Source organism: Cetorhinus maximus, chromosome 1 (assembly GCF_964194155.1).
Source record: "Cetorhinus maximus chromosome 1, sCetMax3.hap1.1, whole genome shotgun sequence".
Taxonomy (NCBI): Eukaryota; Metazoa; Chordata; class Chondrichthyes; order Lamniformes; family Cetorhinidae; genus Cetorhinus; species Cetorhinus maximus.
The window spans coordinates 96,547,107-96,570,384 of NC_135879.1; the positions used below are offsets into that span (position 1 = coordinate 96,547,107).

The 23,278-nt window shown below is 43.3% G+C and overlaps 1 protein-coding gene across 2 annotated transcripts in view; it reads left to right on the forward strand.

Moving 5' to 3' along the window:
• Positions 1 to 23,278, forward strand: part of ptpn13 (protein tyrosine phosphatase non-receptor type 13) — a 280,945-nt gene that overhangs the window by 237,049 nt on the left and 20,618 nt on the right. For both annotated transcript variants that reach the window (XM_078543989.1, XM_078543998.1), the window contains 4 exons: positions 9,989 to 10,074; positions 13,814 to 13,917; positions 18,150 to 18,298; positions 20,160 to 20,250. In XM_078543989.1, coding sequence (XP_078400115.1) covers positions 9,989 to 10,074; positions 13,814 to 13,917; positions 18,150 to 18,298; positions 20,160 to 20,250 — 430 coding nt within the window. The remainder of the gene's footprint in view (positions 1 to 9,988; positions 10,075 to 13,813; positions 13,918 to 18,149; positions 18,299 to 20,159; positions 20,251 to 23,278) is intronic.

Here is a 23,278-nt window from a genome sequence, read left to right on the forward strand (position 1 = left end):
CTCCCCGAGTTCCATACATTTATCCTCATTCTCTTGGATGAAGACGGATGTGAAGTATTCATTCCACACTCTACCAATATCCTCTGGCTCCACCCATAGATTTCCCCCTTGGTCCCTAATGGGCCCTACTCTTTCCCTAGTTATCCTCTTCCCTTTGACATACTTATAGAATATGTTGGGATTTTCCCTACTTTTACCAGCCAGAGCTTTCTCATATCCCCTCTTTGCTCTCCTAATTGCTTTCTTAAGCTCCACCCTGCACTTGCTGTACTCCACTAATGCCTCCGCTGATTTGCTCTCCATGTACCTGCTAAAGGTCTCTCTTTTCCTTCTCATTGTATCCTGAATATCTCTGGTCATCCATGGTTCCTATCACCCTAGAGGGAACATGTTGAGCCTGTAACCTCCCCATTTCCTTTTTGAACGCCCCCCACTGCTCTTCTGTAAATTTCCCCACAAGTCGCTGTTCCCAGTCTACCTTGGCCAGATCCTGCCTTATTTTGCTAAAATTCGCTGTCCCCCAATCCAAAACATTTTTTTGCAACTTGTCTATTTCTTTGAAATTTCTTTGAAATCATCTACATGCGGATGAAAACTGCACCTGTGTCAGCAGATAATGACCCAGAAATTCTTGCAGCCCAGAAGAGCAAAAATGGAATCTAAAACATTTGGACACAGCTGAACCACCCTTGAAGAAGTGATGTATCAGCCCTGGCTGTGCACATGATCCTGATCCTGATCCTGATCATGATCTGCAATTTGGGACAGAGTTTGCATCTAAAGATATGGGCAGATGGGACTCTGCTCCCCACAGGTCCCCAGCTACAGCTTCCTGCCAATTGTTTGTGCTCGCACTCTCTCACCAGACAGTTGATCTTGTCCAGCTATGGGGTGGGAGTCTATAGCAGTTTATTTATATGGCATATTCCTCACCTCTCCCACAATATCAGGACCAATGTCTCAGGGAAGCAGACAAATGAAGAAAAAACAATAACACTGGGTGGGATTTTCCGCTCCGTGGACTAGGTGCAGTGGCGGGTGGGAAAAGTGGCGTTTTCCCCACCAGCCGTAATGGCGGGTTTTTGCGCCTGGTTGTCTGTCTGCTTCTCGCGTTGTTAAATATATATCAACAGGAAACACGTCGTATCGTGGGGAGATGGCTTCTGATTCGCCTGCCCCACCATGACCTCAGCAGATTGTCGCTCAGGGTGCCATATTTAAACCACACTTACAGATTTCTCAATGTCTGCAGCCCAGGACTGCCCCAGGCAAGAGATGGCCCCTAAACCAAAGACGTCTGCAGCACCGCCTCACTGGGTCACCTTCTAGATGCCATCAAGGATCACCAAGAGGGTCTCTACCCCGTGATGGTAGAAGGAGGTCCACAAACCTCACAACTGCGGCTTGGGAGGAGGTGACCACAGCAGTGAGCGCCGACTCTGCACAGAGGAGATCAGCCATGGAGTTCAGGAAGAAGATTAATGATCTGATCTGTTCTCATCACTCTCAGCTCACTCTCTCAAGACCCTCACACATTCACAAGATGACACTCACACCGCCAGCTCAAGGGACATCACTGTCTCATACACACCTTCACATCGCCACCTGGGCTCATATCCTGTGTACCTCATGTCCTCATCCCGTGTATGGCTCCACTCAGCACCCACACAAGGCAGGCACCTTTATCATCTACCTTGGCATGCATCCTGCTCACACGCTCTCCATCTGTCTTTATGCAGGACAAGCTCGCCCACAAAAAAAGGAAGAGGTCCCAGACCGTTGGGGGATGTCTGAGCTCAAGGACTTCACTCTTTGAGGGGCATGCTGTTGAGCTGGCCCGAGAGGACCAGCACCACGCCTGCGGCGGCAGTGAGGTCAGCGGCGCAGATGCAAGTGAGGACCATGCACCAGCTGATCCTTAAAACAATGGTACTATGAGTGCATTGACATGTTTTCAAGTCAGCTGCCATGCACTAATTATCTCTACTCTCTTTTTTAGGCACCTCTGCCAAGCCCCCCAGGGACACCGGGAGCCAGCCCCCTCGACACCTCAGATGAGGATCCTGAGAACACCACCATTGAAGACCCATTACGTTCACCCACACCTTCCACCAGTGCAGTGCACGCGACCTCAATCTACAGCAGGCTCAGTGTCACAATCTGGTGAGCACAACACAGAATCTGGTCCACGGCAGGCAGAGGCAGGGACATCCAAGGTCACTGGAACTCGGAGGACTGCTGGGGGCCAGGATTTTGCTGAGCTCCAGTCAGATGACGGGCCTGTGGACATGGTCCTAACTCAGATGTTGGAACTGCAGTGACAGTTACAGGGATATCAGGCAGGGTTCTCAGCTGTATTCCACAGGCTGCAACATATGATGGAGGATTCCATCCGCTTTCAGTCTAAGGTAATAGCGCCAGCATGCCAGCGCACAGAGGTCAACACTGGTACGATGGCAGCTGCCATGGAGACCTCGTTCCAGGGCATAAGTCCTTCACTGCACCAGGAGCTGCACTCGATCGCTGTAGGCGTTGGTGGCATCCATCAGTGGCTACACGAGAGGTGGCCAGGGCACCTCGATCTCTCCGCAGCTGCACTTTCTCCTCAAGGAGTCAGCCAGAGGCCCTCAGGCACCCATTGGGAGGTGGACTAGCAACTGGACAGCCTGGGCCATCCACCCAGGTGGCTCCTGGAGTGTCCATCTGATCCCAATCCCCTCTTCCTGTGATCCCCATCACCTCCAGATCCACAACCAAGGAGGGTGCAACACAGCAGGAGACCCAAAGCAGACTGGGACCCTACAAGTCTTGGCCCTCCAGAGGACACCCGCCAAAGTCATCACACACAGCAGGGCGCAGCAATCAGCAGGCTGCCTCCACCTCCACTGCGATTGTCTGGGGTGCGCCAAGACATAGTTGTAGAGTTAGGAAGATCAAGAAATACTAGGAGCACAGTGGTAGCATGGGTGTTCACCAAATGTATCTAGTTTGCACCAATGTTATTAAAACCACACCCATTCCCCATCTCCTCTTGTGGATGTCTCCTCTGTATGCTGAGTTGTGTTGTACTCAATTAGATGTCAACCCGCATTCCCTCCCCCACTTATTTCAGATGTCGCATCATTGCCTTTGGTCCATGTTGTGTGCAGCCATCTCATCAAAGTGTGTGACCCTTCTCAGCTCATTACTGACATCAGTGATGCCTCACCCTCAAAGTCAAAAGTGCTAGTGCCAGGTGTCTCGTCGACATGCATTGCAGGCTCAAGTGATGTTCATTCTTGGCTGTGTAAGATGATCTCATGTAGCCCCTCGACTCGTCTGCATTGTGGAAAGATGAAGGTGTGTAGAAGGAGAGATGTAGCTGCATATGGAGAAGGGTAATCTTTCCTTGAACTCCATGTACTTTCTGTCATCCGTGAGGGTCTGCAACCTATAAGCCCATACTCAAAGGTTGTTTGCGCCCCTGCCAGCCTTGCACATTGTTGACTCTCCAAGTGGACATCTGTTAAGCTGGCCAATAAGTGTGCGCACCTTCCCACCACAGTGTGCCGGTGCTCTGACTGCCATCGGCACAATTTTGTCCTGGAGCTCAAAGCTCTATAGCTTTAACCGTTTTCCACCTTGAAGTTGTCTGCATAGCATCTACGAGGCATTTGTCGAAGAGAAGGGATGCAGCATTAGCTCATTCTTTCTGCTTAGCTCTTAAACACTCGCCGAGCTCAGCAATGCCACATCCACATGGAGAAGTTTTGCGGTCAGTGGAACCATAGAGCATGGTCTCGATGCTCATATGTTAGCTTGATGAGGAGACAATGCTCAGGGCAGAAATGGGCTAGGAGTGAGGATATAATGCAGCTGATATGTGTTCTTTATTATCAACGAAGCGGAACCTTGAAGTGTGTCTGCATTTTTGGGGTCGCCAGGGCTGACCATTATGGGAAAACTGATGGTGTCGAAAAGGAGGCTTTTTCATGCCTGTCAGGCAAATGTGTGAAGACAGTCATCGTGAGGTGTCCATTGAAAGGTCAGGCTAACTGAGGCCCATTGAGAGTGGAGGGTCTCAATATAATGGGGATTAAGGTATTGCTGAGGACTGAGTGCTTTGAACATACATTAACACCTGTTGAGAGTCCTCGCCTGCCTTGGCCCAAGTCACGGTGAACAACATCACCATCAAAGTGACACATAAGGTGTTTTTCCGTTGCCGGAGATGGGTCTCCTTGAGGTGCTTTGTCAGACTGAAGGTATACTGCCATGAGTCCACTGAGGACTGCGGTGCAACTTCTGCCTCTTGTAGGCTGCCTTACTGGGATGCTGGAGAGATGCTTGAAGAGGCAGCACCTTGTGTCATCTGCAGTTGGTACCTCATCTCAGCAAGGACACATGTACTTGAGGCTTCATCATCCTTCAAAGGATGAGTACATGGTGAGCGGAATGTGTAAATACTCAATCTCAGAAGAAGAGGATGGTTGAGAAGACTAGCCATGCCGGTGGTGATGTGGGCCCATCATGGAGGGAGCTGGTCCGACAGGATAAGTATTGCTACTCATCAGCATCACCCTGGAATCTGTAATCTGGTGGCTACGAGCGCCTCACGTGCACACTTACCTCCCCTGGCCAGTGCTATGGCTTCTTCCCCTGCAGCCTCAGCTTCCTCAACCTAATTCACTTCATCCCTCTCGATGTTCTCCTCATCAGAGAAAAATTGTAGCTCCTCCACCTCAGCATCTGGCAAGTCCTCCCCCCTTTGCATCACCAGGTTATACAAATGAACCGTGAGACCCTCTGGGGAGCATACTGAAGTGCTCCACCAGATCAGTTGAGGCAGCGGAATTGCATCTTAAAGATGCCAATGTCTGCTCCACCAATGTTCATGCAGTGGAATGAGCATCATTGTACATTCCCTCAGCTGGAGTTTGTGGCCATCGGACGAGTGGCATCAGCCACATCCTTTGCCTTTGTCACTGAGGAGCTAACCTTGGATGTTGTGTGGTCCCTAGATGCCCAGGATGTGCAATCTACTCAGGACGTAGGAGTCATGGAAGCTTCCTGGGTATCTCGCACAAACTTACATGATGTGTTTCTGGTGGTCACAGACCAGCTGCACATTGAGCAATTAGAAGCCTTTCCTGTTGATGCATTACATTACCTGTTGCTAGGGAGCTCTTATAGCCACGAGTGTAGTTGATGGCACCCTGCACCTGTGAGAATTGGAAATAGCAGCAAAGCCCAGTACTCTGGCTGCCTGGCTAGCTTGATCTCTAGCAAAATGCACGTGCTTGTGGGCCTTGGCAAAGGGGACGTCCATCACCTCTTATATGCAGAGATAAAAACAAGATCAAGCTAGCCAGGCAGCCAGAGCACTGGGCTTTGCTGCTATTTCCGATTCTCACAGTTGCAGGGTGCCATCAACTACACTCGTGGCTATAAGAGCTCTCTCGCAACAGGTAATGTAATGCATCAACAGGAAAGGCTTCCAATTGCTCAATGTGCAGCTGGTCTGTGACCTATATGCATTTGTGGGTGGAAGCATAAGAGATCCTGCAGAAGTCCCTAGTGGAGCCCTGGAAAGAGCCACTTGCATAGAAGTTAAGAGTTTCAAGGTGACTTTCAGAACCATTGGTAATGGGTGTCCTCCCGGTCCCCGGAGCCACCTGATGGAGAATGTGGCAGATTTGAGCCACCAGATCCCTGGACATGCGGAGGCTTCGACGCTCACCTGCAGAAAAGACAAGCATCTTCTGTACACCCTTGGTCTTAAGAGGCGCCTACGTGCAGCGTTTCTGAAAGCCTCATCCTCTGGGTCCAGAGGGGACCCTGCTGCCCCTTGCTCATTTGGGTGAAGCTCCTCCCTTTGGCAAGCCTGGCACTGCCGTGGCACTCGTCTCCTCTCCCCCTGCCTGCATGAGATGATGCAGGCAATATTAAATGCACCCTCCACCTTCCTGGATGTTTCCTCTCTGCAGATACATTGAAAGAAAGACATGACTGAATATCAGCCTTCAAAGGTTCTCTTTTTGTCACTGACTCATGAGCGACTGCGTCAAGGGCTCGGTCACAGTCAAGGCATCTATTAGCCAATACAATCCTGGATGTCCTGCATTTATTTGAGGTGATAAATTACTCATGTAGTGGACTCTATGACTACATCCTTTGGAATACACATGAGGTCACATGCTCTATGAGGGGATGAGATTCTTTTTGGGGGGCCTGAGAGTTCCCATCTCTGAACCTGGCAGCTGCAAGGCTCTGAGGCTGGGTTTCCAAGTGGTTTCTCCTGTTTGTCCAGGTGCCCACTTGTTTTTAGAGTCATTATCACACTGGGGAATTACCACGATTGGTACAATGAGTTATTGCAGGGAGATCAATGATTGGAATGCATCAGAATTAATCTCACATAAATACGCTTTTACAGTGAAGGCTCCAGATTGCCTGTATGGTTACTGAGATGCTCCTAACCTGTCTCAGCTGTATGTTCCTCCTCATGTGGTCAGACAGATTCCAGATGGGTGTGCCTTTAATTGGCCCCCCCAGTCCTGTGACCCACTCCGCCCAGAAGCCTAACAGCCTTCCCCAGCAGCATTTTTTCTTAGTTTCACTTGCTACTGCACCATTGCTTGAGGTTTCAAGATGGTGACCCTCATGTTTTATTTCCAGACCAACTTCAACTCTCAGTGCGTGATCGTGGAAATCCCCCTCATTGTTCTGGAGGAGCATAACGTTCAGGTTTCTCTCCCTCCTGTTACTCTCAGTCCTCCCCCTGTAATCCTTGATCCCATTGTAATTGTGATTGATATCCACATGTTTCCCCACTGAGTCGTTTCAGGTGGATCTGCCTATGCCACAGGTAGATCTTACCTCTCCCCATCTTGAGACCTACTGCACTGTCACATATAGGGACCCTCCCATGAGATCATCAAGTACCTGTCCCTACACTACCTGCTCCCCATCTACAGGCTGCAGAAGCCTCCCCTGACTGTTGACTGTGCCATCTGCGGCCGACTACAATGCCAGAAACTCCTGGGCCGTCATGTGTGAGGTGATGGCCATGCCCTGTGCACACTATGCTGGGCATGAGTGACAGTGGACTGACATGCCGCCCTCCCCCCTGGACTGGGACAAGGACTGCCTTTGGAAGCTCAGCGATGTAAGCTAAAGCGCTTCTTTACTCCACACACCTCCCAGCCTGGTCCCGACTCACTTCTGTAAGAGACTCTGTCTCAATTCCGGCCCAGAGGACGCTTCCCCACTGCCCCCAGTCATGTGTCTGAGTGCAACCTTCCCAGCCTTCCCCCTCCTCCCAGTCAAGCCCTGCCTCTGTAACCCCCTCTTGAAAGCCAAGTGGTTTTGCCTGTGAAGCCGGCACGGAGTCCAAGGTGCCACAATCGCTGCGCGATGCAAGGTAGGTGAATAAACCTCAAAGTTACGAGTGAAGTGCAGGTCGCCTGTTGCACATGCAGTGTGAATTACAGTGGTCTAATTAAACACCAGCATGTCCTTTTGACCCAGCGCGGGGCGTGATTCCGGCGAGCTACCTTGTGAGCATTCATGATATTTTAATATATTCAAATGGCATTCCCGACATGGCGTGGCAGGAAAAGCACACCGCCATCGAGGGCAGGAGCGGGACGATCACAGCCTGTTTATATGTCGATGGAAAACTGGCTTTTTGCCTGGCGTGATATTTTCCCCTCCTGCTCACTATTACGCCCGCCGCAGGCAGAACTGGAAAAATCCCCCCCCCCCCAACTGTTTATGGCGCAAAGGACAGAAAACATTGAGAATTTTCTAGCACCATTGGGACAACTAGGAGGTGCACCGCAGTGGATGAGAATGGAATGGTCAATAAAGTCAATGCCTATTGGAGGTTACTGAGATGAAGCAAGTATAACACTCAATGGTCACATTCGTTAGGATTGTTGGTGACCGATGAAAGCAGTGCAAGTGCCTTGAATATGGTAGGAACTAGGCTGTTGGGATTTAATGGGGAGATTTTGGTGAGGTGAACAAGGAATTGGTTGGGTAATCATATTTAGGACGTAGGAGATGAAATGGGAGTTGGATTTAGAATAGTAGTTTTTTTATAAAGAGGAGGCTAATTGATTCATTTTGCAAATGATTTTAAAAGTCATACTTTGTGACTTCATTACTGACATTTCCAATACAGACTAACATGTAGGAAACAGCATGATGAGTGCTCAACCTACATATGGCCAGAATTCGTAGTGGGCTGTCAGAGCTGTTTATATTTGCTGTGTCAGTTTGACTTAATTGTAACATTCTTGTCCCTGAGTTATAAATTTGTAGCTTCAAGCCCTAATGCATGACTTTATCTAGGCTAGCACTTCAGTGCTAGCAGAGTGCTAACATTATCAAAGGTGGTTTTTTTTGGATAAGAGGCCAGGTCTGGGTTTTCTGCCAGATATAAAAGATCCCATGGCACTATTCAAAGATGGGCTTTCAATTCTCCTGGTGTCCTGATCGATGTTTATCCCCTCAAACAAAACCACCAAAACAGATTATTTCATCATTTATTTTGTTGATGTTTGTGACATGTTTCTGTGTGAAACTTAAGTAACTTGTCTACATAACGCAAGTGACTACATTTCAAAATAATTCATTGTCTGTGAACTGCTTTGGGATAGCTTGAAGAAAGTGCTCTATAAATGCAAGGGACTGAATTTTTAGGTACCTGATGCAGGTAGGTATGGGGGCGGCACACAGGATCAGGTGGTCATCTGTGAAATAGTGGTGGCCTCCCAGTAGCAGGTTGGATAGACATTGGAGCCAAAAGCTCCATTCAGCATAAGTGGCACAATTCCACACTTCGGCCAAAAGCACAGCAGTGCCCATTACTGCAGGAGGCTTTCCTCTTCATGTCCGATGGCCCCGACCCTTCTGCCCTCTTATCTTACCCCATTTGTGATGCCTCCCTACATAGTTCAGCAATGCCTGCTCTGACAGCGGAGCTGCCAATTTTTCAGTGCTGGACAGCCTCCTGTTGGTCCTCCAGTGTCGGGAAGCCTGCCTGCCATTCTAAATTGGATGGGGCTCTCTGAGGCGGCCACTTAGTTGGCTACCTCCTCCAAAATTGCCTTCTGGGTCTCGTCACCAGAATTTTCTCCTGACTGCAGGATCAGGACCTGAGAATGAAAAGCCAGCCACATGAGTGCTTGGACAGCTCTCTATGTCAGTATAGCAGCACGTGTGCCATGGTGCTGATTGTTGTTAAACAAGCACAGTCTGGTCTAATTCCCCCCTGCCTCTGCCTCAATAGAATTACCTCAATTACATTTAAATAGAGTCTTGTTTGTTCATGCCCTTCATGCCCTTTTGCATTGCAAGCATGTTCATGAAGCTTAGAGTGGAGACATCTTCCTCCTTCCTTTGTTTTCTCTGACCACAGGCTAAATGAGGTTCATACCATTCTACTCTTTGAGCTGTGTAGTCACATTGCAATAATGCAATCTTGTGTGGGCCAAACCTATTCAGATAATTATCACAGTTAATGTAAGTTATAATTTGAAAGATTTGTCAGTCAAATTTAATGAAATTAATTCAAAAATAATGGCACTGAATTTAACTCCACGTGGCAAAAGCTGAGGGGAACAGCCGAATTGAAGCTCGTCACTTATTCTTATCCCTTTGCCTTCCCGCTGCGTCCCAATCCTAATCTGCTCTTTTGAGCAGGCGAGAGCAAGGCACCCACAGGAAGAAAGCAAAGATCCTCTTTAAATATACAGACATGCCAGGTGATGTCATTGGAACCCCTTTAAAATTGGGCACCAATAGTTAATTTTCATCCGCATGAATCGGTTAATTAAATCTGCTGCACTTTCAAAGATTAATTTACAATACATTATCAGCATATTCCCTTGATATTGAAACTGCAAGGCATCTTTCTTTATAGAATACTGCCTTTTAAAGTTTTTTTTCACTATTTGTCACTACTGGTCAATAATATAAACTTTTTTTATTAATTATACAGCCATCCAGAAAGAATGGTTATCATTTCTCAACTAACATAGAGAAAGCAATTAAAGAGCTCTCTGTTGAAGATACAACATCACAAAGGTAATCTACCCCAACAGATGTGAAGAATATAAAGAGTTAGTCTGCTGGATAACGAGGATCCTGCCCATATTCATCTGTTCAAAATAGTCAAACTATAATACTGCAAATAATCTGTTCGGATACTTACCATTATTGTAAAATAATATATTATTATGCTTTGTGCACTTCATGACAAACAAGGAAAAAAAATTGTGAATAGTTGTTAGGTGAGACATGGTTAAAGGCTATATACAAATTCAGTGCAGGTACTTTCTATTTTTAATTTTAAAAAATACCTATTTTACACTTGAATTCTGAACTTGTGGTCAATGCTGGTATTTGAGGCCTAGTAACCTTTTCAAAATGCAATTACATTTTAGAAACTATTTCAAAATCATATGACATTTTTGGTGTTATATTGCGTGTTCTTACTTACAAGTTGCCCCTCAAAATAATTTCATTCACAGCATTAAAAGTAGACATTCGCAGATTTATTAAGCAAATGACAACTAATATTGTGAATTAGAATTAGAGAGACTGGGCCTTACGATGTAAAAATGAAAATGGAGATGCAAATTGGAAAAACCAGGCCCTAAAGAATAAACACCTTTAAAATGAAAGTGTTTAGCGGGGTGACTTAAAACAAGGACTTACTGTAGAGCCCTAAACATACATTTATTAGCTGAAAAATGAGGTTTTCTTATACACTACATTGGCATCTGAGTTGTGCATTGTCGTCGTTGTTGGCAGAGCAATGAAACAGTGCTGTCGGGAGTTTTGCCTACAACTTCAGGAATTAGCTTGAGAGATGCCCAGTTCAGCCCTGCTTCCACCCTGCTCTCCGCCTCGCTCCCGCCCTGCTTCCACCCCTCTCGCTTCCTCGCTCCTACCCCACTTGTTGCCCACTTCCCACATACATTAATTCCTCTGTTTATTTCTATTTATTAAATTTTAACAACAATCATAATGGGTAACAGTACAAAAAAAAGCTTACAGTACAGCAATAATTTAATACACTTACATTTGGAAGAGAAAGGGAAAGGAAAGGAGAAGTAGGAGGAGGAAGAAGAAAAAGTAAAAAAATGAAAAAAAATCCTTCCCAGCAGCCCCCCAAAAATAAATAAATTATAAGAGAACCAATAACAATCGTAGGTCAGATATAGCTTCACATGATATAATACAAACAACCTAATTAGGATCAGTTATATGAAAGTAGAGAGCTGGAATACCTCAAAATAATCTAAGAAAGGTTGCCAAGCTACTTAAAATTCATCAGTGGGGCCTGTTATGGTGTACTTTACATTCTCAAGTTTAAGGTTCTGCATAAGATCACGTATCCAATTAGTAAAAGAAGGCAGGGCAGACTGATTCCAATTTAATAGAAAATTGTGTCTAGCCAATAATGTTGAAAAGGCGAGGGCATCAGTCTGAATTTTTGTAAGAGGGATGCCATTTGATTCCACTCCAAAGGGAGCTGTAATAGTCGAGGGCTCAATGTTGCTACTGAAAATATGACAGTAATGTAAAAATTTTGTCCAAAACAAAGCCAACTTAGGACACAACCAGTACATATGAATTAGAGAGGCTGGGGCAGTGTGGCATTTATCACAGGTTTGATCAAAATTTGAATAAATCTTAGATAATTTTACTTTGGATAGATGGATACGATGTAAGATTTTAAATTGTAGCAACCTATGTCTTGCCCATGCAGATGAGGAATGTACAAGAGTGAATAGACTTCCAGTTATCTTCTGATAAGTCTGAATCAAACTCTTGCTCCCAAAGATTTAAAGATAGAAAGTGAAGGGCAGTGTAGTGAAAAAATTAGAGAATACAATTTGGAAATGAACCCCCTGACAAAAGGATTTAGTTCTAATATAATATCTATCAGTGATTTAGGGGACAATAAAGGAAACTGAGCAGTTTTGTTTTGCACGCAAAATCTCTGATTTGTAAGTAGCAAAAGAAGTGTGTGTGGGGCAGATCGTATTTCCGAGTGAGAGAGCCAAAAGAAGCAAAAATGTTATCAATGTATAAGTTAGCAAGGGTTTTGATGCCTCTTGCATGCCAGACTTGAAAGGCAAAATCTCCTAACGAAGGCAGAAATAAATGATTTGCATCAGTGGGGCTACATAAAGAGAGAGATTGCAGCCCAAAATGTGTTCTGAACTGGGTCCAAATCTTAAGTGAGCACGGTCGTGAGGACTCGAAACGTTAACTGATTTCTTCTCCACCGATGCTGCCAGACCTGCTGAGTTTTTCCAGGTAATTCTGTTTTTGTTCCAAATCTTAAGTGACTGTCTAACGATAGGGTTTGAAGAAAAGTGACTGGTTGAGAAAGGAATGGAGGAGCACGACATAGCAGGAGGCTGCCTGCAATTGCACCCATGCTAAACTAGCCAAGTCCGAATGAAGCCAAAAAGAAATATTACAGATATTAGCAGACCAATAATAAAACTGAAAATTTGGCAGTGCCGAACCACCTAAATGCTTCGGTCTTTGTAGAAAATCTTTATGAATTCTGGGTGTTTTCATATTCCAAGTAAAGGAAGAAATTAATTGATCTAATGCAACAAAAAACACTTGGGGATAAACAATAGAATGCACTGAAATAAGTAACGAAAATTTTGGAAAAATAATCATCTTTACAGAATTTATACGACCAACTAAAGAAAGAGGTAAGCTAGACCAATGCTTCGTACGTTCCAACAAGGGATCAAAGTTGAGCTTGAAAAAGGTCTCCAAGGGATCGAGAAATTAAAATTCATAAATATTTAAAACTGTTCACTGAGACCTTGAAGGGGAGGGAAGAAAGAAGGGTAACTCTTTGCAATAGAGTTAATAGGAAAAATTTCACTCTTTTGCAAATTAATTTTAAAACCTGAAATATGACTAAATCGCTCAAGAATAGAGAAAATATGTGGGGGAGATGAGGCAGGATCAGAGATGTAAAGGGGCATTAATTCTTAAGAGAAAATCTGACTTGGTTAATGTTGTTTCGTTTAAAGTCACACTTTTAAAGAATGCAACTAGGACATTAAGTGAGGAATTACTGTACTCGTATTAGGAGTTGGCCTTAACTTTTCAGTTCAGAGATGCATGTTTAGATTTATACTCATCTTATAAGTTGGCACAAGGGTGATACAGGCTGTGCTGCCAAGAAGATGCATGGGAGATTAAGACAGAACAGACCGTGAATGACGACCCATAAACAGAAATGGGTCCTCCTGCACTAATACTGGAGGATCGCCTTTTATACTTGGCGTATAAGTCGACTCCCATTTTTTAAGGGATTTTTTGAAGCTTCAAATGTTGACTTATACACTGTAATTTACGGTAAACTTAGCACTTATTTGAAAACTTTGTGTATGCTTCTTATTTTTATTTTTAAATAGAGTTCTTGTCTGAATGATGACCTCAGTACAAATAGCATAACATTCAGATTTGAATTTCTGTAAGAATATTTGACATCCATATCAATTGTAATCATGTAATCATTGTATGCCAGTTTTACTGGAGCAGGGATTGGTTATGAAAGCTGATTATTTGAATGAAAATTACCCGACCTGTTTTAGATTGTGATTTCTGACCCTGCTGGTAGGTTGACAGTACTTCAAACCCACAAATTTGTGTTGGCAATTTTAAATCAACTCCTATTCCTACATGGTGATTATCTAATTATTTTATCACATGCTAAATACAGAATTGTGCTGACAGCACCATGTTAACTGACTGCAGTATAATTGTTCAATTCCGATAGGGTACCCAGACTGTGTCACATGGAGAACACAGAGGAGGGCGAGGTTACCTGGGGAAGTGATGAACTTCCAATTGATACTTTGCAGCAGAATCCTTCATCCATAGGTAAAACAGAGTTATTCATTTTACAAATATACTGAATTTTCAGCAATTGAATTAGGATTATAAATTGATGTTATTGAGAGATGATGTGAGTTTTCAAAGTTTTTTTTCTCCTTAACTGCTCACTAGATATAGTGTTGTGAATATCTAGTTCATGTTAATATTTTAAGGGTAATGTTTCGTTCTTGGAAGAGTATTGTTGTGAAGGTAAGGTAATTAAAATGCTGGGCTTTAGCGATTGACAGAACACCTAAAGAAATGGCAGTTCAGGTTACCCATGGTTGTTAATAGAGTCGGAATGGAAGAGATAGAGCTATAAAACAGCAGGTGGGCTTACTTAGCTGGAGAAATTATAAATGAGAGATAATTAGCCTAAAGGTCTGTTTGAGGATAGCCCAGAGCAGGCTTCATCACCATGGAGATGGGTAGAGCTTAGGAAGAACATACGAAATAGGAGCAGGAGTAGGCCATTCGGCTCCTGGAGCCTGCTCTGCCATTCAATAAGATCATGGCTGATCTGTTTGTGGGGTTACCATCCTTTGCTCCCTTCACCTATGCCATTGATATAAATTGTAAAAAGTTGAGGCCCCAGCACAGACCCCTGTGGGACTCCACTTGTCACACCCTGCCAATCAGACAAAGACCCATTTATGCACTTTCCATTTTTGGCCAGCCAGCCAATTTTCTATCCAGGCTAATATGTTACCCCCTACACCATGAACTTTTATTTTCCTCAAGAACCTTTGATGTGGCACCTTATCAAATGCCGCCTTGAAATCCAAGTGCAGTACATCTAGAGGCTCCCTTTTATCCACAGCACGTTAGTTCTTCAAGAAACTCTAATAAATTAGTTATAAACATGATTTCCCTTGCACAAAACCATGCTGACTCTTCCCGATTGCCTTGAGTTTCTCTAAGTGCCCAGTCATGACCTCTTTAATGATCAATTCTAACACCTTCCCCACAACAGACGTCAAGCTAACTGGCCTATAGTTTCCTGTTTTCTGCCTCCCTCCCTTCTTGAATAGAGGCGTTATACTTGCTACTTTCCAGTCTGATAGAACCTTTCTAGAATTGATGGAATTTTAGAAAATTAACACTAACACATTTACTGTCTCATTAGCCACCTCTTTTAAAATCCTAGGATGAAGTGCATCTGGACCCGGAGACTTATCAGCCTGCAGCTCCATCGGTTTGCTCAGTACTACTCCCCTAGCAATTGTAATTTCACCAAGTTCCTCTCTCCCCTCCGCCACCTGATTTACAGCTATTACTGGAATGTTTTTGGTATCCCCTATAGTGAAGATAGAAGCAAAATATTTGTTCATTTCATCTGCAATTTCCTTATTATCTACTATTCCTGTTCTCACTCTCTAGAGGACTGACACTCACTTTACCTACTCTTATCCTGTTTAAAAATGCTTGTGGAAACTCTTGCTATCCATTTTTACATTTCTAGTTAGCTTCCTCTACTCTAATTTCTTTCTCCTGATTAACCTTTTAGTCATTTTCTGCTGTTCTTTATATTCTGACCAATCATCTGACCTGTCACTCATCTTCGTGCAATTATATGCTTTTTCCTTAAGTTTGATGCTTTCTCCAACTTATTTAGTTAACAGTGAATGGTGGGTCCTCCCTTTAGAATTTTTCTTTATAGTAGAAGCATACTTATTTTTGAGTTATCTGAAATGTCCCCTTAAATGTCTGCCATTGCTTCTCTATCAATCTATCCCCTAGCCTAGTATTGCAGTTAACTTCAGCTAGCTCAGCATTCATGCCCACGTAGTTTAAACTTACCTAAGGGCAACCAGTAGTCTTAGATCCACTCTTCTCCCCTTTAAACTGGATGTAAAATTCAATCATATTGTGGTCACTGCTACCAAGGGGTGCCTTTACCCTGAAGTCATTAATTCTGTCACATTACACAATACCAAGCCTAATATAATCTGCTCTTTGGTTGGTTCCAGAACGTGCTGCTCTAAGAAACTATCTCAAAAGCATTCTGTGAACTCCTCATCCAGGCTACTGCTGCCACTCTGGTTTTTCCAGTTTATATGTAGATTAAAGTCACCCATGATTATTGCCTTCCCTTTATCACAAACATCCAATATTTCTTTGTGTATACATTGTCCTACATTGTGATTACTGTTAGGAGGCCTGTAGACCGCTCCTACTAGTCAATTCTTTCCCCTCCTATTCCTTATCTCTACCCAAACCACTTCTAATGCTGATCTCCTGAACCAAAGTCATCTCTAAATATTTCACCAATGCAGTCCTTGATTAACAGTGCTACTCTCCCACCTTTACCTTGCTTCCTATTCTTCTTGAATGTCATATACCCCTCAATATTCAGGACCCAATTCTTGTCATCCTGCAGCCATGTCTCCGTAATGGCTATCAGATCATTTTATTTACTTCAATGTGCACTATCAATTCATTTAATGTGTTATGAATGCTACACACACTCAGATACAGAGCCTCTGGTATGAATTTATCTTGATTTTGCTGGAAGAGGTTTTCTGTTGCAGTTTAGACCTTGTGTGGTTGCAGCTCTCTGAGAGAAGTTAGCCAAAGTAAATGACAGTTAGACAGATCTGCGCTGTAAGCAGAGACTAACTTCACCGATGACCATGTGGGAATTGGGTGAGACTTAATCTCAGTTTGAATTTTGTGAGGAACAGAAGCTGGAAGATTGCCTAGTTTGAAGCTAGTGGGCCTCACAGTGTCTTATTGCAAAAAGAAAGTAACCAGTAGATTAGCTTGGAAGTATTGGCAAAGTAACCAGAACAAGGGCCTGCGGCCTCCACAGTCAAGAGAGGGTAAATGAAAGTTTTACCTCTGAGAATAGCTGGAGCTGAAGAAAATCCTCCAGAGGGCTGTGGTATAAATATGGGCGGTCTCTACAGTAGTAAACAACTTTAAGATTGATGCGTCTCATGGGAGAATTCTAGGAGGACGTAGGAAGAAAACCTGAGTGCATAGCATATATAGTTATAAATCATATTTTTATGTTAATAGTGCTTGTTTTCTTTAAGTCTTTTATAAATGATAAAGTTTGATTCCTTTAAATAAAGGGGAAATTTTGTGGCGTAGTTCTATTGGTTAAAATTAGGCATTTGGATTTTGTTTTAAATGTTATCAGTCTCTAACTGCATGGTAACAAGAGGACGCATAATATTTGATAAATCAAAGTGGTAGGATTGGGAGTGAATTTTTTCCCCTCCAAATACCAAAAAGCTTTTGTTTAAGTCAACATCCTAAGAGATGCTGAATCATCATCAATCTGGAAGCTTCTGTTTGCTGGCATTGTGCCATTAGTGATCATATCATTATGTTTGTGAGGTTAATTTCTGCTCTGCTACCGTCTATTTAAGTGCTAGAAAAGATAACAGTGAAACAAGACACCATTATATGTATTAGCAGTGAATAGTTTTTGGGTAGGGCTTTTAACGCAAGCTTCACATGAAAGCTGAAGATAAATATCCTATTAAACAGTTCTAAAAATGAGTTTTACCTACATTCAAGTCAGACTCCTATTTTGCTGTGCAGTCTGTGTTTAATCCAATCATTCTACAAATATTTACTAAGGTACTGCCTCAAAGTAGACCAGAAAGGGTCAATATCTTGCTGCCCTGGCAGTGCATTCCTCCATTATTCTGGCAGGAATGCACTGCAAATTAGATCAAGCATGTGGGTTTTGTCTGGTTGTGCCCTCACATGAGGCCTTGTAAGGGGCAGAGCTTCTACCTACCCCAAATAAGACAAACAGCACAGAAGAGGCTGGGGAGGGATTTCAAACCCATAGCTGGCAAATAAGTATGTAATTTAGTGTATGCATGTCAGTGTGTGTAATTGTGTTTGATTATATACAACAAACTTTAAATTGTTATAAGCTCAGTTATTTTGCCAAGCACTTGAGAACTGTACTGAAAACTGGTGGGAATGTAGTTTTGATCTGAGTTCCAGTTTAACAATGGTCTTGCATATCTGCATTATTAATTAATGATGTATTTTGTTTTATTGCTGAATTGCACTCTCTTCTCATACAGTATAAAGCTGCTGCTTCCCCTGACATTGGTATTCTTGTGATTGTCCTGATGAGTGCAAGAGGAAAAGCTTTGACAAAATGTCTTTTTTCAGCAATACTCAAATTCTGTGCTACCAAATGATTATTTGTATTTTGTTTTATTCACTTATTGGATTACTTACAGTTGATCTTTTTTTAACCGTTGTAGATGAATGGCCAGTAACTAAAGAGAAGCTTACCACACTTTCTGTTGTAAAGGTGCCTCCAGAAAGCCAGTACACAGGCTCCAAACTGGATGCAATCCTTAAAACATTGCATGGACTGCTAGAACAGCATATTCCATCGCAGGAGTTTGAGGTAAGTGCTAAAATTGAGCGTGTTCAACTATTAGCAAATGCAGAAAATGTAATTGTCCACTGCACTGTACTAGAATTATAATGGTGTAATTTACAGTGGAACTGCTCTATATACTTTACTGAATACAAAATAGACCCTCCCCCAAATATGATATTAATAAGCAGATGCAGTATGCATTTGGTAGCCTGCATCTATTCGGTACTGTGGTTTCCCGCAAAACTTGGAGTGCTATTCCAGGTGCACAAGCACCTACTGACCCACAGCATGACACATCCACAAGTGAGAGTAGTACTCCATGTTAAACTTCTGAGAGTCAGTTGGTGAAAGAGGAGACCAGATTTGTTTTTAGATTTAAAAACATTTGAAACATTACAAGTGTATAGATCCTAACACTACAGCCCACCACCAGTGGCAATAAGTGTCTTTCTCTCTTTAATATGTGGTTAAATAGTTATCCAATGAGTGCACCCCCCCCCCCCCAACCTGTATGCACTCCACAGAGAAAACATGAGTAGTTCAGACGATTTAATTTTGTTTGTACCAGTGAATTAGTATTCAGTCAGCCTCACTCGTGTATTAGGTTGTGTTCTCGTGATGAAAAGGGTTGTCTCCGGCTGACTGTCACTTCACCTAACTCTGCTTAGTTGTCTATGTTTCTTTAACGTCACCTCAAAAGCAGCCAGTCCTTCTCAGAGGAGAGGGACTCACACTGACTGCATATCCCCTCTTGAACTGTGGAAGTCTGGGGAGTATACTGGTATATTTTGTTTTTTCTTCTTTAGTGCAAGTTTGTGATGGAAATAGTTTTGTTCTGCAATATGTATTTTCATTTGGTTTCAAAGTAATTCAGTTAAATTATATTTTAATGATCATAGTGCCAAATAAACCTTTCAGCTGCGCCACAAAATTCTTCTTTATTGTGATTGTCAATCTGCTTTTTTAAGGGAAAAGCATAATTATATTTAAAGTTAATTCTTATGATGTGAGCGTTGCTGGCAAGGCTGGCATTTGTTGTCCAGGATACGGTGGTAGTGAGCCATCTATTGGAACAGTTTTTATATAGCTGGGTGGCTTGCTAGACCACTTCAGAGGATAGTTAAGAACCACATTGTAGTGGAACTGAAGTCACATATAGACCAGACCAAGTAAAGACGACAGTTTTCTTTCCCTAACCGACATTGCAGTTACTTTTGTTAGTGACAGTTTTTTTTGCTTCCAGCTTTTTAAAAAAATGTAAATTCAAATTTTCAATTTGTTGTGGTGAGTTTTGAATTTGTGTACTCTGCATTAATCTTAATCCTCTGCATTATTAGTCCAGTAACATAACCATTACACTACATACCTATTTAAATGCTTTATTTGTTGTTGATAATGATTTGGCTATTCACATTTACACCTCTAGTTCCACTTTTTTTTTCTTTTGTTGCGTCTACAGTTGCTTGAAACCTGTTACATCTCTAAGTTCTGATGAAGGGCATCAATTTGAAAGGGTTACTCGATTTACTTTTCCACAAATGCCATCAGACCTGCTGAATATTTTTAACTTTCTATTTTTATTTCCGATTTTCAGTATTTGTAGTATTTTGCTTTTGATTATTTTTCACCATTTGTAACTCAAGGTACATGGAAATGTGAAACAAAAATACTGGAAAAATTCAGCAGGTCTGACAGCATCTGTGGAGAGAAAGGCAGAGTTAACGTTTCAAGTCCGTATGACTTCTTTTTCAGAAGCTGAGTTTTTCTAGCACATTTTGTTTTTGTTTCAGATTTCCAGCATCTATAGTATTTTACCTTTACCTTCGTATATGGCAATGTTTTGTTCTTCTAGATTTATAATGTATATATGTATACGTTTTAATAGCATCTGCAAGATCTGAAACCTTTGGATGAATGTTTGATTGGGCAAACAAAAGACAATCGGAGGAAGAACAGATATAAAAATATACTGCCTTGTAAGTACTATGATGTAAGTTTTTTTACGAGAAGCAACTTCATTTTATTTATATTAATTGAACATTCCTACAATGATCTCGTGTATAACTAGCCTTTAAAACGCAACAAAGATGTTACATTCTAAGCATACCAACTTTCAGAGCTTGGTAAAACTAACAGATGAAAAAATGTCAAAATCCCAAAAAGTTGATAACTCAAAAAACTGAAAGCAAATTGTGTTAATTTTAATTTATTTGCAAATATTCAAAAGCAAGAAGAAATTTGCAGGAATAACATGGCAGAGAACAAAAATAAACATTATTTGTTACATCTTTCTTTGTATTTGTAATAAGAATCAAATATTCCCTGACGCCTCTTCTAAATTTTAGAAGAGATAAGCAAAATAGAAGAGAAGGATGGGTAGCCCTGATAATAAAGGATGGGATAAAGATAAAGCTCAGAAAATCAAGAAGCAGAACGGGTTTGGGTGGAACTAAGAAGCAGCAAGGGCAGAAAACATTGGTGGGAGTTGCTAATGGACCCCCTAACAGTCGTAGTTTAGGGCAGAGTACAAACAGGAAATTAGAGCTGCATGTAGTGAAGGGTAATACATTAATGATGGGGATGGTCATCTTCATATACACTGAGCAAACCAGATTTGCTGTAATTGTGTGAAAGATGAGTTCGTGGAATGTGTAGAAGGTAGCTTTCTAGATCAGGATGTTGAGGAACTAGCTAGGAAACAAGCTATTTCAAATCTAGCATTATGCAGTAAGAAATGGTTAATTGATAACCTTGCAGTAAAGGGGCCCTATAGGGAAGACTGACCACAGTATGATAGAATTTTATATTGAGTTTGAAAGTGATTTAGTTAAGTCCAAAAGTAGCATCTTAAAGCCAAACAGAGCAAACTACATAAGTATGCGAGGTGAGTTGGCTAAGATAGATTGGGAAACTTCAGGAAAGCGAGGTTAAAATAGCGAGACTTCAGGAGAGAGGGGTTAAAACAGCAAGGCTTCGGGAGAGAGAGGTTAAAACATAGAAACTTATTGACAGAGAGATTAAAACAACAAAACTTCGGAAGAGAGAGATTAAAACAGAGACACTTCGGGACAGAGATTAAAACAGCAAGACCTTGGGAGAGAGAGGTTAAAACAGTGAGACTTTGAGACAGAGAGGTCAAAACAGCGAGACTCAAGTAGAAATATGGGTAAAATAAAAGCAAGGGTCCATATTCTGTATGGTTAAGATATGTCTGGGGAGCTCAGTCCAGTGATTTCCATATCCTGCACTATGTGGGAAATCCTAAACACTCCTGGCAATCTGGATGACCATGTGTGTAGGAGGTGTCTCTGACAGGACCAACTCAAGCTCTGGGTTTTGGAGCTTGAGTGGTAGCTGGGGGCACTACGGTGCATTCACAAGTCTGGGAGGTTCGTGGATAGCACATTTCAGGAGATGGTCACCCCATAGCTTAAGGAAATGCAAGCAGAGAGGGAATAGGTGCGCCAGACAGAAGAAGGGGACCAGGCAGGTAGTGAGGGAATCCCCCTGAGTGCATCTCGCTTGCAAACCGTTTTTCAGCCTTGGAAAATGGTGAAAGTGACAGTTCCTCTGTGGAGGCCAACCAGAGCCAAGGCCATGGCACTGTGGGTGGTCCAGCTGCTCAGGACAAGTGGAAGAAATGTGGAAAGGGCAATAGTGGTAGGGGATTCGTTAGTGAGGGGGGTAGACAGTCGCTTCTGCGGCCGTAGATGTGACTCCAGGATCGTATGTTGCTTCCCAGGTGCCAGGATCAAGGATGTCACGAAACGGCTGCAGGACATTCTGAAGGGGGCGGGTGAACAGCCAAAGGTCGTGGTCCATGTTGGGACCGATGACATAGGAAGAAAGAGAAATGAGGTCCTGCAAGCAGACTTTAGGGAATTAGGTAGGAAATTGAAAAGCAGCATTTCAAAAGGCAGTAATCTCCGGGTTACTCCCGGTGCCACACAATAGTGAGTATAGGAACAGGAGAATAGAGCAGGTGAATGCGTGGCTGGAGAGATAGTGCAGGAGGGAGGGCTTTAGATTCCTGGGGTATTGCGGCCATTTCTGGGGAAGGTGGGACCTGCACAAGTTGGACAGGTTACATCTGAACAGGAACAGGACCAACATCCTCGCGGGGAGGTTTGTTAATGCTGTTGGGGCGGATTTAAACTAAATTGGCAGGGGGATGGGATCCTGAGAAGTAGTTCAGAGGGGAGAGAAGTTGAGATGGAATTAGAAGTTAAAATTGCAATAAAGTCTAGAAGGCAGAGGAAACATAGGCCAGGTTTTCCCGGTTGGCGAACGGGGCCCGCTCGCCGATGCGTAAAATGAAGCGGGATGACGCCGGGCGGAACTCCCAACATCCCCCCGCCTCATTTCAATTTTCAGGTCAGCGGGGGCTCAGCAGAAACAGCTGTGCACCCGCTGTCCTGTCAATGGCCAATTGAGGCCATTGACAAAGTAGTTAATGGACCTGCCCGTCAAACCTTAGCCTCAGGGAGATGAGTGTGTTCTTTTGTGCGCGTGCGCGAAAGAGCGCGCTCTCGGTGCAGGGAATCCCCCCCTGCCCGCACAACGCTTCCTTACGGATGTCACGCTGGGCTGGCCTTAATTGGCCCTCCCACATAAAACGGCGGCGCGCCCCCAAACGGGGGCGCCGATCAGAAGTGCGCCTCCATACGCCCGCTCCTAAACTTCCCCCCGAATGGGGGAAAATTCTGCCCAGAGGCTAGGTAAGTAAGAAGTGAGTTTTGCAAGGCTAAATGGAATATATTTTAATGCAAGGAGCTTGAGGAATAAGGCAGATGAGCTGAGGGCACAGACAGGCACGTGGGAATATGATATCACAGCTATGACTGAGACTTGGCTAAAAGAAGGGCAGGATTGGCAGCTCAACATTCTGGGTTATAGGGTATTCAGATGAGATAGAGAGGTGGATGGAAGAGGAAGGGGGGTCGTAATATTAATCAAGGAATCAATTATAACAGTGATGAAGGATCATCGAAAGAGGCCATATGG